The 20,096-nt window shown below is 46.4% G+C and overlaps 1 protein-coding gene across 1 annotated transcript in view; it reads left to right on the forward strand.

The window, feature by feature from the left end:
* The first annotated feature begins 16,115 nt into the window (after positions 1-16,115).
* The window catches only part of LOC141052408 (diacylglycerol kinase theta-like), a 202,299-nt gene continuing 198,318 nt past the window's right edge, over positions 16,116-20,096 (forward strand). Inside the window, exon 1 of the mRNA XM_073549637.1 lies at positions 16,116-16,714. Within this exon, the coding sequence (XP_073405738.1) occupies positions 16,432-16,714 (283 nt within the window). The 5' untranslated portion in view covers positions 16,116-16,431. The remainder of the gene's footprint in view (positions 16,715-20,096) is intronic.

Here is a 20,096-nt window from a genome sequence, read left to right on the forward strand (position 1 = left end):
CGGGTAGGCGGGGGTTCCATGAGTCCGGAGCCAGAAAAAGTGGACGCAATCGTGTCCTGGCCCACCCCCAGGACCAAGAAACAGGTGAAGTCCTTCTTGGGCACTGCAGGGTACTATAGGCGGTTCGTACAGGACTATAGCGCCCTTGCCAAACCCTTGACTGACCTCACCAAGCAGAGGCTACCCCAAACAGTCAACTGGACAGATGACTGTGAGGCGGCTTTCCAAGCTTTGAAAGCAGCCCTGTGCAACTCTCCAGTGTTGAGAGCAGTCGACAGCAGTCGCCCGTTTCTGGTACAGACCGACGCCAGCGAGTTTGGCCTCGGTGCTGTGCTTAGCCAGGTCGACTCGGGGGACCAAGAGCACCCCGTGTTGTACCTGAGCCGGAAACTTTTGCCGAGGGAAGTGGCATACTCGACCATCGAGAAGGAGTGTCTGGCCATGGTGTGGGCACTGCAGCGTTTGCAGCCCTACCTGTATGGGCGCGCCTTCACGGTGGTAACCGACCACAACCCACTGAGCTGGTTGCACACCGTGTCGGGAACCAATGGAAGATTGCTCCGCTGGAGCCTTGCCCTTCAACAGTACGATTTTACTGTAAAACACAGGAAGGGCAGCGAAAACGGCAATGCCGATGGGTTGTCCCGCCGGGGCGAACCCGCTGAGGTGCGCATGGCCGATTACCGAGAGGTAATGCCTCCTTAGCGCCCTCTTAAGGGGGGAGGTGTGATGTACAATGTCTGTGAGGTATGGGGTTTTGTCTACAAAATATGATGTTTTCTGTTGTAACTTTCCAGAAAGATCCGGCACACATGACAATCCAGGCTGCTAGCTCTGCAGCTTCACCCCTCCTCCCTTCACACACACACAGAGCAGTGCCACCCCCCTCCTCTACAGCCTGTGTTCGCACTAGTAATAGGAGACCCCCTGCTGTTACAACCATTTGTTTCCTCTCCACAGCTGAGAGAAAAAAGTGCGGGATGGTTCTTTGTTTGAAACAAAGAGGTTTGAATAAAACTATAAGAGCCTGCCGTGCGAAAACCATACCCAGCAGAAATATAAAAATCATATTTCTGCGATCCGAGCAGACCCAGCTTCGCTGTGGTGCCTGTTGCAAAACTCTCGGATGTCCAGAACCTGAGATATGATTTGCGCCCAAATGGACGGTCATATCGCATAGATGTTTGATGTTTTCTTGATGGGCTCATTACGCTGGGAAACATGATACCACTGATGAGTCCATACCAGCTTCTCCCATAAGGTTATAGCTAATCTAAGTTTTGTAGCCAAAACATAACTTGGATAAGAGAGGTGGGATCAACCCAGAATGCACCTCTCCGTGATGTCACATAGGAAAGTCTATAAGGCATTTCCTGGGCAAACCAGGTCAGAACAGCTGCAGAGTCGGTGCTGACAAGAACTCCAGATGAATGGAGACGTGTGGCTCCTCCCCCCTTAAAGCCGCATGGTCTGCCTAAGGAACAATATGGAACTGTGAGTGTAATCTCTTTGTTTTCTCCACTTTTATTTTATACCTGTACTGTACATATTTTATGTCTCAATTTTATAGCAACTTTTATCTGTAATCACTGTCCTCTTTCGGAAAATAAATGAAATTATTTAGATCTGTCTCCATGCTCTAAGAATCGAACTATACGCCTTTGATAGATAATCGCTACTAATTCAAGGGGTTTGCCACGGACCCACTTAATTTAACACTGTGAATTAAGTAACCGTGACTGGTGGCAGCGCGTTGTGTACGGCTATTACGGCTTGCTGGCAGTCTAGAAGGGTCTTATATTGCTGAGTAAGGGGCTTCAGCCACAGCATTGATAATTCCCTTACTGCAGAAGCCTAATTGCCGGTTCACAACAGGCAGCCCGTCCGGCGACTAATTATCCTAGGTGCAGTTCCCTGACTGACCTGAGGGTAAGGGGGGCGCCGGAGAGCTGCGAGTTCCAAAGTGGAACTGGGAAAGTGGGATATACACAAATCCCCGCAGAACTTGGAAGATTGATAGCAGTGGTGGGGCATCCAAATTAAACTCCCCCTGCGGCAAATTGTAGAGCGAGATTAGCTTGCTGGATATTTTTGTCACATGGTGCCAGTGGTGGGATAACTAAGATAAGCCCCACTGCGCCTGTGATAGCCGTGTGCCGGCATTGTGTCACGTCCCTCCGTCCGCTGATACACCGGTGTCAGTGGTGGGATCGTGACATAGTGGTGACACAGGGTCCGCTGTCCGTCGCGTTTTGGTGGCAGCGGGACCCCAGTTAGTGTCGCCCGTAAGTAGACGAACGGCGGTGGGCTGTTCGTCACATCTGTAACACACGGATATGTGTCTGTAACACACGGATATGTGTCTGTAACACACGGGTATGTGTCTGTAACACACGGGTATGTGTCTGTAACACACGGGTATATGTCTGTAACACACGGGTATGTGTCTGTAATACACGGGTATGTGTCTGTAACACACGGGTATGTGTCTGTACTACACGGGTATGTGTCTGTACTACACGGGTATGTGTCTGTACTACACGGGTATGTGTCTGTAACACACGGGTATATGTCTGTAACACACAGATATGTGTCTGTAACACACGGGTATGTGTCTGTAACACACGGATATGTGTCTGTGACACACGGGTATGTGTCTGTAACACACGGGTATGTGTCTGTAATATACGGGTATGTGTCTGTAACACACGGATATGTGTCTGTAACACACGGGTATGTGTCTGTAACACACGGGTATGTGTCTGTAACACACGGGTATATGTCTGTAACACACGGGTATGTGTCTGTAACACACGGGTATGTGTCTGTAACACACGGGTATACGTCTGTAATACACGGGTATGTGTCTGTAACACACGGGTATGTATCTGTACTACACGGGTATGTGTCTGTAACACACGGGTATGTGTCTGTAACACACGGATATGTGTCTGTAACACACGGGTATGTGTCTGTAACACACGGATATATGTCTGTAACACACGGGTATGTGTCTGTAACACACGGGTATGTGTCTGTAACACACGGATATGTGTCTGTAACACACGGATATATGTCTGTAACACACGGATATATGTCTGTAACACACGTTTATGTGTCTGTAACACACGGGTATGTGTCTGTACTACACGGGTATGTGTCTGTAACACACGGGTATGTGTCTGTAACACACGGATATGTGTCTGTAACACACGGGTATGTGTCTGTAACACACGGATAGGTGTCTGTAACACACGGGTATATGTCTGTAACACACGGGTATGTGTCTGTAACACACGGGTATATGTCTGTACTACACGGGTATGTGTCTGTAACACACGGGTATGTGTCTGTAACACACGGGTATATGTCTGTAACACACAGATATGTGTCTGTAACACACGGGTATGTGTCTGTAACACACGGATATGTGTCTGTGACACACGGGTATGTGTCTGTAACACACGGGTATGTGTCTGTAATATACGGGTATGTGTCTGTAACACACGGATATGTGTCTGTAACACACGGGTATGTGTCTGTAACACACGGGTATGTGTCTGTAACACACGGGTATATGTCTGTAACACACGGGTATGTGTCTGTAACACACGGGTATGTGTCTGTAACACACGGGTATACGTCTGTAATACACGGGTATGTGTCTGTAACACACGGGTATGTATCTGTACTACACGGGTATGTGTCTGTAACACACGGGTATGTGTCTGTAACACACGGATATGTGTCTGTAACACACGGGTATGTGTCTGTAACACACGGATATATGTCTGTAACACACGGGTATGTGTCTGTAACACACGGGTATGAGTCTGTAACACACGGGTATGTGTCTGTAACACACGGATATATGTCTGTAACACACGGATATATGTCTGTAACACACGTTTATGTGTCTGTAACACACGGGTATGTGTCTGTACTACACGGGTATGTGTCTGTAACACACGGGTATGTGTCTGTAACACACGGATATGTGTCTGTAACACACGGGTATGTGTCTGTAACACACGGATAGGTGTCTGTAACACACGGGTATATGTCTGTAACACACGGGTATGTGTCTGTAACACACGGATATGTGTCTGTAACACACGGGTATGTGTCTGTAACACACGGGTATGTGTCTGTAACACACAGATATATGTCTGTAACACACGGGTATGTGTCTGTAACACACGGGTATATGTCTGTAACACACGGGTATGTGTCTGTAATACACGGGTATGTGTCTGTAACACACGGGTATATCTCTGTAACACACGGGTATGTGTCTGTAATACACGGGTATGTGTCTGTAACACACGGGTATACGTCTGTAATACACGGGTATGTGTCTGTAACACACGGGTATGTGTCTGTACTACACGGGTATGTGTCTGTAACACACGGGTATGTGTCTGTAACACACGGGTATGTGTCTGTACTACACGGGTATGTGTCTGTAACACACGGGTATATGTCTGTAACACACGGATATGTGTCTGTAACACACGGGTATGTGTCTGTAACACACGGATATGTGTCTGTAACACACGGGTATGTGTCTGTAACACACGGGTATGTGTCTGTAATATACGGGTATGTGTCTGCAACACACGGATATGTATCTGTAACACTCGGGTATGTGTCTGTAACACACGGGTATGTGTCTGTAACACACGGGTATATGTCTGTAACACACGGGTATGTGTCTGTAACACACGGGTATGTGTCTGTAACACACGGGTATACGTCTGTAATACACGGGTATGTGTCTGTAACACACGGGTATGTATCTGTACTACACGGGTATGTGTCTGTAACACACGGGTATGTGTCTGTAACACACGGGTATATGTCTGTAACACATGGGTATATGTCTGTAACACACGGGTATGTGTCTGTACTACACGGATATATGTCTGTAACACACGGGTATATGTCTGTAACACACGGGTATGTGTCTGTAACACACGGGTATGTGTCTGTAACACACGGATATGTGTCTGTAACACACGGGTATGTGTCTGTAACACACGGATATGTGTCTGTAACACACGGGTATATGTCTGTAACACACGGGTATGTGTCTGTAACACACGGGTATATGTCTGTAACACACGGGTATGTGTCTGTAACACACGGGTATGTGTCTGTAACACACGGGTATGTGTCTGTAACACACGGGTATATCTCTGTAACACACGGGTATATCTCTGTAACACACGGGTATGTGTCTGTAATACACGGGTATGTGTCTGTAACACACGGGTATGTGTCTGTAACACAGGGGTATGTGTCTGTACTACACGGGTATGTGTCTCTAACACACGGGTATGTGTCTGTAATACACGGGTATGTGTCTGTAACACACGGGTATGTGTCTGTAACACACAGGTATGTGTCTGTAACACACGGGTATATCTCTGTAACACACGGGTATATCTCTGTAACACACGGGTATGTGTCTGTAATACACGGGTATATGTCTGTAACACACGGGTATATGTCTGTAACACACGGGTATGTGTCTGTAACACACGGGTATGTGTCTGTAACACACGGATATATGTCTGTAACACACGGGTATATGTCTGTAACACACGGGTATGTGTCTGTAACACACGGATATATGTCTGTAACACACGGGTATGTGTCTGTAACACACGGATATGTGTCTGCAACACACGGGTATGTGTCTGTAACACATGGGTATGTGTCTGTAATATACGGGTATGTGTCTGCAACACACGGATATGTATCTGTAACACTCGGGTATGTGTCTGTAACACACGGGTATGTGTCTGTAACACACGGGTATATGTCTGTAACACACGGGTATGTGTCTGTAACACACGGGTATACGTCTGTAATACACGGGTATGTGTCTGTAACACACGGGTATGTATCTGTACTACACGGGTATGTGTCTGTAACACACGGGTATGTGTCTGTAACACACGGGTATATGTCTGTAACACACGGGTATATGTCTGTAACACACGGGTATGTGTCTGTACTACACGGATATATGTCTGTAACACACGGGTATATGTCTGTAACACACGGGTATGTGTCTGTAAGACACGGGTATGTGTCTGTAACACACGGATATGTGTCTGTAACACACGGGTATGTGTCTGTAACACACGGATATATGTCTGTAACACACGGGTATATGTCTGTAACACACGGGTATGTGTCTGTAACACACGGGTATATGTCTGTAACACACGGGTATGTGTCTGTAACACACGGGTATGTGTCTGTAACACACGAGTATATCTCTGTAACACACGGGTATATCTCTGTAACACACGGGTATGTGTCTGTAATACACGGGTATGTGTCTGTAACACACGGGTATGTGTCTGTAACACACGGGTATGTGTCTGTACTACACGGGTATGTGTCTCTAACACACGGGTATGTGTCTGTAATACACGGGTATGTGTCTGTAACACACGGGTATGTGTCTGTAACACACGGGTATGTGTCTGTAACACACGGGTATATCTCTGTAACACACGGGTATGTGTCTGTAATACACGGGTATATGTCTGTAACACACGGGTATATGTCTGTAACACACGGGTATGTGTCTGTAACACACGGGTATGTGTCTGTAACACACGGATATGTGTCTGTAACACACGGGTATATGTCTGTAACACACGGGTATGTGTCTGTAACACACGGATATGTGTCTGTAACACACGGGTATATGTCTGTAACACACGGATATATGTCTGTAACACACGGGTATGTGTCTGTAACACACGGGTATGTGTCTGTAACACACGGATATATGTCTGTAACACACGGGTATATGTCTGTAACACACGGATATATGTCTGTAACACACGGGTATATGTCTGTAACACACGGATATATGTCTGTAACACACGGATATATGTCTGTAACACACGGGTATATGTCTGTAACACACGGATATGTGTCTGTAACACACGGGTATATGTCTGTAACACACGGGTATGTGTCTGTAACACACGGATATATGTCTGTAACACACGGGTATATGTCTGTAACACACGGATATATGTCTGTAACACACGGATATATGTCTGTAACACACGGATATATGTCTGTAACACACGGATATATGTCTGTAACACACGGGTATGTGTCTGTAACACACGGATATATGTCTGTAACACACGGATATATGTCTGTAACACACGGGTATGTGTCTGTAACACACGGGTATGTGTCTGTAACACACGGGTATATGTCTGTAACACACGGGTATGTGTCTGTAACACACGGGTATGTGTCTGTAACACACGGATGTGTCTGTAACACACGGGTATGTGTCTGTAACACACGGGTATGTGTCTGTAACACACGGATATGTGTCTGTAACACACGGGTATGTGTCTGTAACACACGGGTATGTGTCTGTAACACACGGGTATGTGTCTGTAACACACGGATATGTGTCTGTAACACACGGGTATGTGTCTGTAACACACGGATATGTGTCTGTAACACACGGGTATGTGTCTGTAACACACTGGTATGTGTCTGTAACACACGGGTATGTGTCTGTAACACACGGATATGTGTCTGTAACACACGGGTATGTGTCTGTAACACACGGGTATGTGTCTGTAACACACGGGTATGTGTCTGTAACACACGGATGTGTCTGTAACACACGGGTATGTGTCTGTAACACACGGATGTGTCTGTAACACACGGGTATGTGTCTGTAACACACGGGTATGTGTCTGTAACACACGGATATGTGTCTGTAACACACGGATATGTGTCTGTAACACACGGGTATGTGTCTGTAACACACGGGTATGTGTCTGTAACACACGGATATGTGTCTGTAACACACGGGTATGTGTCTGTAACACACTGGTATGTGTCTGTAACACACGGGTATGTGTCTGTAACACACGGGTATGTGTCTGTAACACACGGGTATGTGTCTGTACTACACGGGTATGTGTCTGTAACACACGGATATGTGTCTGTAACACACGGATATGTGTCTGTAACACACGGATATGTGTCTGTAACACACGGGTATGTGTCTGTAACACACGGGTATGTGTCTGTAACACACGGATATGTGTCTGTAACACACGGGTATGTGTCTGTAACACACTGGTATGTGTCTGTAACACACGGGTATGTGTCTGTAACACACGGGTATGTGTCTGTAACACACGGGTATGTGTCTGTACTACACGGGTATGTGTCTGTAACACACGGATATGTGTCTGTAACACACGGGTATGTGTCTGTAACACACGGGTATGTGTCTGTAACACACGGGTATGTGTCTGTAACACACGGATATGTGTCTGTAACACACGGGTATGTGTCTGTAACACACGGATATGTGTCTGTAACACACGGATATGTGTCTGTAACACACGGGTATGTGTCTGTAACACACTGGTATGTGTCTGTAACACACGGGTATGTGTCTGTACTACACGGGTATGTGTCTGTAACACACGGGTATGTGTCTGTAACACACGGGTATGTGTCTGTAACACACGGATATATGTCTGTAACACACGGGTATGTGTCTGTAACACACGGATATGTGTCTGTAACACACGGGTATGTGTCTGTAACACACGGATATGTGTCTGTAACACACGGGTATGTGTCTGTAACACACGGGTATGTGTCTGTAACACACGGATATGTGTCTGTAACACACGGGTATGTGTCTGTAACACACTGGTATGTGTCTGTAACACACGGGTATGTGTCTGTAACACACGGGTATGTGTCTGTACTACACGGGTATGTGTCTGTAACACACGGATATGTGTCTGTAACACACGGATATGTGCCTGTAACACACGGGTATGTGTCTGTAACACACGGGTATGTGTCTGTAACACACGGGTATGTGTCTGTAACACACGGATATGTGTCTGTAACACACGGGTATGTGTCTGTAACACACTGGTATGTGTCTGTAACACACGGGTATGTGTCTGTAACACACGGGTATGTGTCTGTACTACACGGGTATGTGTCTGTAACACACGGGTATGTGTCTGTAACACACGGATATGTGTCTGTAACACACGGGTATGTGTCTGTAACACACGGATATGTGTCTGTAACACACGGGTATGTGTCTGTAACACACGGGTATGTATCTGTAACACACGGATATGTGTCTGTAACACACGGGTATGTGTCTGTAACACACTGGTATGTGTCTGTAACACACGGGTATGTGTCTGTAACACACGGGTATGTGTCTGTAACACACGGGTATGTGTCTGTAACACACTGGTATGTGTCTGTAACACACGGGTATGTGTCTGTAACACACGGGTATGTGTCTGTACTACACGGGTATGTGTCTGTAACACACGGATATGTGTCTGTAACACACGGATATGTGTCTGTAACACACGGGTATGTGTCTGTAACACACGGATATGTGTCTGTAACACACGGGTATGTGTCTGTAACACACGGATATGTGTCTGTAACACACGGGTATGTGTCTGTAACACACTGGTATGTGTCTGTAACACACGGATATGTGTCTGTAACACACGGGTATGTGTCTGTAACACACTGGTATGTGTCTGTACTACACGGGTATGTGTCTGTAACACACGGATATGTGTCTGTAACACACGGATATGTGTCTGTAACACACGGGTATGTGTCTGTAACACACGGATATGTGTCTGTAACACACGGATATGTGTCTGTAACACACGGATATGTGTCTGTAACACACGGGTATGTGTCTGTAACACACGGATATGTGTCTGTAACACACGGGTATGTGTCTGTAACACACGGATATGTGTCTGTAACACACGGGTATGTGTCTGTAACACACTGGTATGTGTCTGTAACACACGGGTATGTGTCTGTAACACACGGGTATGTGTCTGTAACACACGGGTATGTGTCTGTAACACACGGGTATGTGTCTGTAACACACGGATATATGTCTGTAACACACGGATATATGTCTGTAACACACGGGTATGTGTCTGTAACACACGGGTATGTGTCTGTAACACACGGGTATGTGTCTGTAACACACGGATATATGTCTGTAACACACGGGTATGTGTCTGTAACACACGGGTATGTGTCTGTAACACACGGGTATATGTCTGTACTACACGGGTATGTGTCTGTAACACACGGGTATGTGTCTGTACTACACGGATATATGTCTGTAACACACGGGTATGTGTGTGTAACACACGGGTATGTGTCTGTAACACACGGATATGTGTCTGTAACACACGGGTATGTGTCTGTAACACACGGATATATGTCTGTAACACACGGATATGTGTCTGTAACACACGGGTATGTGTCTGTAACACACGGGTATGTGTCTGTAACACACGGGTATATGTCTGTACTACACGGGTATGTGTCTGTAACACACGGGTATGTGTCTGTACTACACGGATATATGTCTGTAACACACGGGTATGTGTCTGTAACACACGGGTATGTGTCTGTAACACACGGATATATGTCTGTAACACACGGGTATGTGTCTGTAACACACGGGTATGTGTCTGTAACACACGGGTATGTGTCTGTAACACACGGGTATGTGTCTGTAACACACGGGTATGTGTCTGTAACACACGGATATATGTCTGTAACACACGGGTATAAGTCTGTAACACACGGATATGTGTCTGTAACACACGGGTATAAGTCTGTAACACACGGGTATGTGTCTGTAACACACGGGTATATGTCTGTAACACACGGGTATGTGTCTGTAACACATGGGTATGTGTCTGTAACACACGGATATATGTCTGTAACACACGGGTATAAGTCTGTAACACACGGATATGTGTCTGTAACACACGGGTATAAGTCTGTAACACACGGGTATGTGTCTGTAACACACGGGTATATGTCTGTAACACACGGGTATGTGTCTGTAACACACGGGTATGTGTCTGTAACACACGGGTATACGTCTGTAATACACGGGTATGTGTCTGTAACACACGGGTATGTGTCTGTACTACACGGGTATGTGTCTGTAACACACGGGTATGTGTCTGTAACACACGGGTATGTGTCTGTAACACACGGGTATAAGTCTGTAACACACGGGTATGTGTCTGTAACACACGGGTATGTGTCTGTAACACACGGATATGTGTCTGTAACACACGGATATGTGTCTGTAACACACGGGTATGTGTCTGTAACACACGGGTATGTATCTGTAACACACGGATATGTGTCTGTAACACACGGGTATGTGTCTGTAACACACTGGTATGTGTCTGTAACACACGGGTATGTGTCTGTAACACACGGGTATGTGTCTGTAACACACGGGTATGTGTCTGTAACACACGGGTATGTGTCTGTAACACACTGGTATGTGTCTGTAACACACGGGTATGTGTCTGTACTACACGGGTATGTGTCTGTAACACACGGATATGTGTCTGTAACACACGGATATGTGTCTGTAACACACGGGTATGTGTCTGTAACACACGGATATGTGTCTGTAACACACGGGTATGTGTCTGTAACACACGGATATGTGTCTGTAACACACGGGTATGTGTCTGTAACACACTGGTATGTGTCTGTAACACACGGATATGTGTCTGTAACACACGGGTATGTGTCTGTAACACACTGGTATGTGTCTGTACTACACGGGTATGTGTCTGTAACACACGGATATGTGTCTGTAACACACGGGTATGTGTCTGTAACACACGGATATGTGTCTGTAACACACGGATATGTGTCTGTAACACACGGATATGTGTCTGTAACACACGGGTATGTGTCTGTAACACACGGATATGTGTCTGTAACACACGGGTATGTGTCTGTAACACACGGATATGTGTCTGTAACACACGGGTATGTGTCTGTAACACACTGGTATGTGTCTGTAACACACGGGTATGTGTCTGTAACACACGGGTATGTGTCTGTAACACACGGGTATGTGTCTGTAACACACGGATATATGTCTGTAACACACGGATATATGTCTGTAACACACGGGTATGTGTCTGTAACACACGGGTATGTGTCTGTAACACACGGGTATGTGTCTGTAACACACGGATATATGTCTGTAACACACGGGTATGTGTCTGTAACACACGGGTATGTGTCTGTAACACACGGGTATATGTCTGTACTACACGGGTATGTGTCTGTAACACACGGGTATGTGTCTGTACTACACGGATATATGTCTGTAACACACGGGTATGTGTGTGTAACACACGGGTATGTGTCTGTAACACACGGATATGTGTCTGTAACACACGGGTATGTGTCTGTAACACACGGATATATGTCTGTAACACACGGATATGTGTCTGTAACACACGGGTATGTGTCTGTAACACACGGGTATGTGTCTGTAACACACGGGTATATGTCTGTACTACACGGGTATGTGTCTGTAACACACGGGTATGTGTCTGTACTACACGGATATATGTCTGTAACACACGGGTATGTGTCTGTAACACACGGGTATGTGTCTGTAACACACGGATATATGTCTGTAACACACGGGTATGTGTCTGTAACACACGGGTATGTGTCTGTAACACACGGGTATGTGTCTGTAACACACGGGTATGTGTCTGTAACACACGGGTATGTGTCTGTAACACACGGATATATGTCTGTAACACACGGGTATAAGTCTGTAACACACGGATATGTGTCTGTAACACACGGGTATAAGTCTGTAACACACGGGTATGTGTCTGTAACACACGGGTATATGTCTGTAACACACGGGTATGTGTCTGTAACACACGGGTATGTGTCTGTAACACACGGATATATGTCTGTAACACACGGGTATAAGTCTGTAACACACGGATATGTGTCTGTAACACACGGGTATAAGTCTGTAACACACGGGTATGTGTCTGTAACACACGGGTATATGTCTGTAACACACGGGTATGTGTCTGTAACACACGGGTATGTGTCTGTAACACACGGGTATACGTCTGTAATACACGGGTATGTGTCTGTAACACACGGGTATGTGTCTGTACTACACGGGTATGTGTCTGTAACACACGGGTATGTGTCTGTAACACACGGGTATGTGTCTGTAACACACGGGTATAAGTCTGTAACACACGGGTATGTGTCTGTAACACACGGGTATGTGTCTGTAACACACGGGTATGTGTCTGTAACACACGGGTATATCTCTGTAACACACGGGTATGTGTCTGTAACACACGGGTATGTGTCTGTAACACACGGGTATGTGTCTGTAACACACGGATATATGTCTGTAACACACGGGTATGTGTCTGTAACACACGGGTATGTGTCTGTAACACACGGGTATATGTCTGTACTACACGGGTATGTGTCTGTAACACACGGGTATGTGTCTGTACTACACGGATATATGTCTGTAACACACGGGTATGTGTGTGTAACACACGGGTATGTGTCTGTAACACACGGATATGTGTCTGTAACACACGGGTATGTGTCTGTAACACACGGATATATGTCTGTAACACACGGATATGTGTCTGTAACACACGGGTATGTGTCTGTAACACACGGGTATGTGTCTGTAACACACGGGTATATGTCTGTACTACACGGGTATGTGTCTGTAACACACGGGTATGTGTCTGTACTACACGGATATATGTCTGTAACACACGGGTATGTGTCTGTAACACACGGGTATGTGTCTGTAACACACGGATATATGTCTGTAACACACGGGTATAAGTCTGTAACACACGGGTATGTGTCTGTAACACACGGGTATGTGTCTGTAACACACGGGTATGTGTCTGTAACACACGGGTATGTGTCTGTAACACACGGATATATGTCTGTAACACACGGGTATAAGTCTGTAACACACGGATATGTGTCTGTAACACACGGGTATAAGTCTGTAACACACGGGTATGTGTCTGTAACACACGGGTATATGTCTGTAACACACGGGTATGTGTCTGTAACACACGGGTATGTGTCTGTAACACACGGATATATGTCTGTAACACACGGGTATAAGTCTGTAACACACGGATATGTGTCTGTAACACACGGGTATAAGTCTGTAACACACGGGTATGTGTCTGTAACACACGGGTATATGTCTGTAACACACGGGTATGTGTCTGTAACACACGGGTATGTGTCTGTAACACACGGGTATACGTCTGTAATACACGGGTATGTGTCTGTAACACACGGGTATGTGTCTGTACTACACGGGTATGTGTCTGTAACACACGGGTATGTGTCTGTAACACACGGGTATGTGTCTGTAACACACGGGTATAAGTCTGTAACACACGGGTATGTGTCTGTAACACACGGGTATGTGTCTGTAACACACGGGTATGTGTCTGTAACACACGGGTATATCTCTGTAACACACGGGTATGTGTCTGTAACACACGGTTATGTGTCTGTAACACACGGGTATGTGTCTGTAACACACGGATATATGTCTGTAACACACGGGTATGTGTCTGTAACACACGGGTATGTGTCTGTACTACACGGGTATGTGTCTGTAACACACGGGTATGTGTCTGTAATACACGGGTATGTGTCTGTAACACACGGGTATGTGTCTGTAACACACGGGTATGTGTCTGTAACACACGGGTATGTGTCTGTACTACACGGGTATGTGTCTGTAACACACGGATATATGTCTGTAACACACGGATATATTTCTGTAACACACGGGTATGTGTCTGTAACACACGGGTATGTGTCTGTAATACACGGGTATGTGCCTGTAACACACGGGTATGTGTCTGTAACACACGGGTATGTGTCTGTAACACACGGGTATGTGTCTGTACTACACGGGTATGTGTCTGTAACACACGGATATATGTCTGTAACACACGGGTATGTGTCTGTAACACACGGGTATGTGTCTGTAACACACGGGTATGTGTCTGTAACACACGGGCATGTGTCTGTAACACACGGGTATATGTCTGTACTACACGGGTATGTGTCTGTAACACACGGATATATGTCTGTAACACACGGATATATTTCTGTAACACACGGGTATGTGTCTGTAACACACGGGTATGTGTCTGTAATACACGGGTATGTGTCTGTAACACACGGGTATGTGTCTGTAACACACGGGTATGTGTCTGTAACACACGGGTATATGTCTGTACTACACGGGTATGTGTCTGTAACACACGGGTATGTGTCTGTAATACACGGGTATGTGTCTGTAACACACGGGTATGTGTCTGTAACACACGGGTATGTGTCTGTAACACACGGGTATGTGTCTGTAACACACGGGTATGTGTCTGTACTACACGGGTATGTGTCTGTAACACACGGATATATGTCTGTAACACACGGATATATTTCTGTAACACACGGGTATGTGTCTGTAACACACGGGTATGTGTCTGTAATACACGGGTATGTGCCTGTAACACACGGGTATGTGTCTGTAACACACGGGTATGTGTCTGTAACACACGGGTATGTGTCTGTACTACACGGGTATGTGTCTGTAACACACGGATATATGTCTGTAACACACGGGTATGTGTCTGTAACACACGGGTATGTGTCTGTAACACACGGGTATGTGTCTGTAACACACGGGCATGTGTCTGTAACACACGGGTATATGTCTGTACTACACGGGTATGTGTCTGTAACACACGGATATATGTCTGTAACACACGGATATATTTCTGTAACACACGGGTATGTGTCTGTAACACACGGGTATGTGTCTGTAATACACGGGTATGTGTCTGTAACACACGGGTATGTGTCTGTAACACACGGGTATGTGTCTGTAACACACGGGTATGTGTCTGTAACACACGGGTATATGTCTGTACTACACGGGTATGTGTCTGTAACACACGGGTATGTGTCTGTAATACACGGGTATGTGTCTGTAACACACGGGTATGTGTCTGTAACACACGGGTATGTGTCTGTAACACACGGGTATGTGTCTGTACTACACGGGTATGTGTCTGGAATACATCCAGCGGTTCTCCTTGCCCAGGACACACTGTAGCGCCGTCCCCACTGTGCTGCTTTCAGTTGCAGCTGAAGTAATGGCATTCTCCTTCGCTGAGGGGACGTGTGTGTGGGGCTGTAGGTGTGGGAATGACTCTCCACGCTGACGCTCGGGCACAGAAGTCCTCCGTGACACCCGGTAGTGGGCGGCGCCTGCCCTCAGCCCGGAGCAGTCCTCCTCACAAGCCGCGCTCTCTGCTGAGGAGCAGACATGTTGTCTCAGCTGCCCCCTGTGGACTAAGCGCCGTCAGACCCTGTGCCAGGATCCCCCTTGTCCTCGCTTCGTTGTCTGCCTCGCGTGTCTTGGGCCCTCCTCCCTGTCTGTGAGAGGGAGAGATGGCTGCAGACGGAGCCAGAGCCAGGTTTGGAAATCTGGGCCACCGTGGAGGAGGAAGCAACAGCAGCAGCCCATCTTCTAGTCCCAAGCTTGGGGGTGGCAGGAGCAGGACGCCCCCTCAGCAGCAGAAGCTGAGCCCCTCTTCACCTGGCAGCAAGCACCAGACCCCCAGGCAGGCTGCAGCCCCTGGGCACAGCTTCAGGAAAGTCACTCTCACCAAGCCCACCTTCTGCCACCACTGCACGGATTTCATCTGGGGGCTGGGCGGCTACCAGTGCGAAGGTAAGGACGTGGCACAGGGGCATGGTGCTGGTGTGCGGCTCACACAGGTAATGCTGAGGGGTGGGCACAGTGGTATTTCAGTGGGGGCACAGAGGACTACGTGCTGTGGCATGGAGAAGCCCTGGCATGCTGCCCTAGGTATACAGTAGGTATATAGAGATAAGGGCAGGCTAGTGACTACCTGGCGCACACCTGGAGTGGGCAGGTGCTCCATCATTTCCACCCCTGACCCCCTACGTACACTAGGTGGTCCTCCGAGCCTGCCGAAATCATCCAACTGGCCAGCGTGTGTGGCCGTCAAGTGGAAAATGTGGGGTTCATGCCATAGTCAGTGATTATTGTAGGGTGACAAATCCTGCTCATTAGTAGGACAACGCTCCCTTTTATCGCCGCTTGTGTTGCAAATAGTTGTTGGAGTTGCTGATCTTCTGAGTGCGCCATTTTGCCCTCCATAAATGGCGCATCACTAGCCCTAATTAGTTACATCAACCCCACGACAGTAGGGTTGCCGTGTTCTAGATGTGTGCTGGCTTTTATTGTTTGAGTGTATTCCAATATTTTGACTTCCTAGTTATATTAGTTATTAGAAGAATATTTGAGAGAAAATGAAACACTTTGAACATGGGCTGCTGGTTACCCTATGATCATCTGTATTGCGCTGTGTAATGTGCTAGTGCTATATAAGCAACAGGAGACAAATCTAAGTCAGATTTGCTAATCTAATGTAATATCATGGCATCAGTGGGATAGTATTCAATGCTGTGTGACGCATCTACTGTGATACCATGGGCCGGTGCCTGCCGCATGCCCCCAGCTCGTGAGATGCTGTCAGCCCGGCTGGATCTGTGTGATCTGATCTTGTGAACACATGTTCCCAGGGAGTAGTGGCTGGATGATTGCAATCTGGCTAATTCATATCTGTCATACAGGATTACTCAGCTCTCACAACGGTCTTCCCACTTCATGTTCACGTGCAGTCTTGTTTGTTTTGGAGGTAATCGATGGCAGTAAAACAATGTGGTAACTCATATTGCGGCAGCGCTTATCTGCTAGAGTGCTCTGTTCAGTGTGATCAACACTTGATATATTTACTCGTTCATAAAGGACGATAATGGGGTCATGCCAAAGGAAAACTCGTCCCTTTAAACAACATTTATTCGCAGACGGGCACATTGACTAGTTGTGCTCCATGTTCATGTTCACGAGAAACGGGGCACATAATTTTATGCAGAATCTATATATTGAATTGTATCTAGCAACAATGCAAGGTGCATCGGCAGTATTCTTACCCTAGGATGCCTGGCAATGGCCATCTTTCCCCCCCAAACTGTAAACTGCCCTTGATGGTAAGATGATCAATGCTACCTGCACACCATTATTCTTTAGCGGAGGTGACCACACTGGATTTCCACTGGAGCGTGCGGAAACGGAGCAGTCACCTCTGCCTGTTGCTAGGCAGCCGCCTGAGCTCATTTGTGAGATCGCAGCCATTTGCTCGGTCACTTTTTTGTAAAACCTAATTCACTTGCAGTTCGTTACTGCACACTCCTGGTGCACAATCCGCCTGGTGTGATTGGGCAGAATTAGGACAAAGCTTGTAAAATAACCAAAAATGTCCATTACTTTTCTGGTGGAGCCCTAGCCGACTCTCCGCAGGTCTTTATGGATATGGCTTCAGTTGTGATGTCTCGTCTAGAACACATGACAACTGTAGTCACTGCTGACCTCAATCCTGATGTTAAGCTGGAGAGCCCAAGACCGTTAAGGGCAAATTCAGATGTCCATGAAACACGGTTCTTGCATGGACCGGTCGTGGATCTCGTAATCCAAACTTCATAACCTTATGGGCATATATGAACTGTTGCCTTCAGGTATGGAGATCTGTTGCCTTTGCATCACTGTCCGTATGTTGACCATATTTCACGGACATCTGAATTTGACATTGGGCTGGTGACATACTGGAGGTTGTAACTCCAGCCCTGTATATAGACTGGTGGGTTTCAGCAGAGAGTCAGCGCAGGAGGTTCAACAGGTTACTAATACTAATTTTGTTATTTGACAGCACTACCCAATTTTGCTTGATCTCAGATGACACCTTCAAACAGTATTCTCATCTTGAATAGTGCTAGAACATGCCATAGATTGGGCCGGTTTCACATGTCCTGATATTTCCGGTACCAGAAAAAACGGTACCGGAGATATGTGTCCGTTTGTTACATCCGTGTTCTGTATGTGTGTACCATCCTTGTGGCATCCGTGTTCTGTCTGTGTATTGAAACAATTTGATTCAATTTGAACCCTATGACTTTAAAAACGCACAAGGACGCCATCCGTGTGCAGTACTTGTTTACATGGACCCATTGACTTGTATGGGTCCGTGTGATCTGTGCAGATGCACAAAAACAGACAAGTCGACGTGTGGCGCACACGGACACACAGTACATGAGAAAACACAGATATGTGCACAGACCCATTCATTTGAACGGGTCTACATGTGTCAGTGTCTCCGATACGTGTGTAAACTGTCCCCACAGTGAAGACACTGATATGTGAAAGAGGCCTTAATGATTGTGGGCGTTTGACCTCTAATTCATAGCTGCCACCCTTTTGGGGTTTTTCTAATGGTATGTTGGCACAGTTGTGTGGGTATTAGGAGTTTTACCAGCAAAATGATGTGGCTAGGACATGTGGATGTGTCCTGGCAATTATCTGCTGGTGTAACATCCTTGCCTCCCGATGTGGAAGTGAGCAGTGCCAATCACTTTAGCAAACTAGATATCACCTGCTGTGTTTTGTCCATGTGCAGCTGATACTCGGTGGCCTTCCACAAATCATGGATTCTTCTGTGTTAACATTCTGCACATGGATCATAGGTGCTTCTCAGGTATCCTCTTTCTCAATTTCTGTTTGTAGTGAAAAATGGACATGGACAATTTTCCTGTTGTCATCCCAAAGAAATATCCCTGTGTGTCATAATGTTCTTCAAATTATGCGGATTGCTTTGGGTGCTAAACTGGTTCCACATGAACTTATTTGTGCCCTACGTTCATTTGTGAAAACCACATGTCATTTTTGCCAATTTTGTTGGCCACAATTTTGGAAAGTTGCAGCAAAAAAACCCACACTGCATACGTAATCTTTGAACCCAGGCTAAAAGTACTGCTAGCCTTATGGAACCACAAAGATGTGTGTGATTGGATCTGATCAGCTGTAGCCCTGTACGCTGATTAATTTTTCATCCTGTGCAATTGAATGCAGCATTATTCAGCTCCAGAATATTGTTGTCTTTGCAGTGAACAAATATTGGGCTTCAGCTTCTGTTAAGCCATGTGCTTAACCGTAACCCTGTATGGGCACAGAAGACTGAGCTGGCGGGTAGAGA

This window comes from Dendrobates tinctorius, unplaced genomic scaffold (genome assembly GCF_039654945.1).
Source record: "Dendrobates tinctorius isolate UK_male_01 unplaced genomic scaffold, ASM3965494v1 ptg000160l, whole genome shotgun sequence".
In the NCBI taxonomy this organism is placed as follows: domain Eukaryota; kingdom Metazoa; phylum Chordata; class Amphibia; order Anura; family Dendrobatidae; genus Dendrobates; species Dendrobates tinctorius.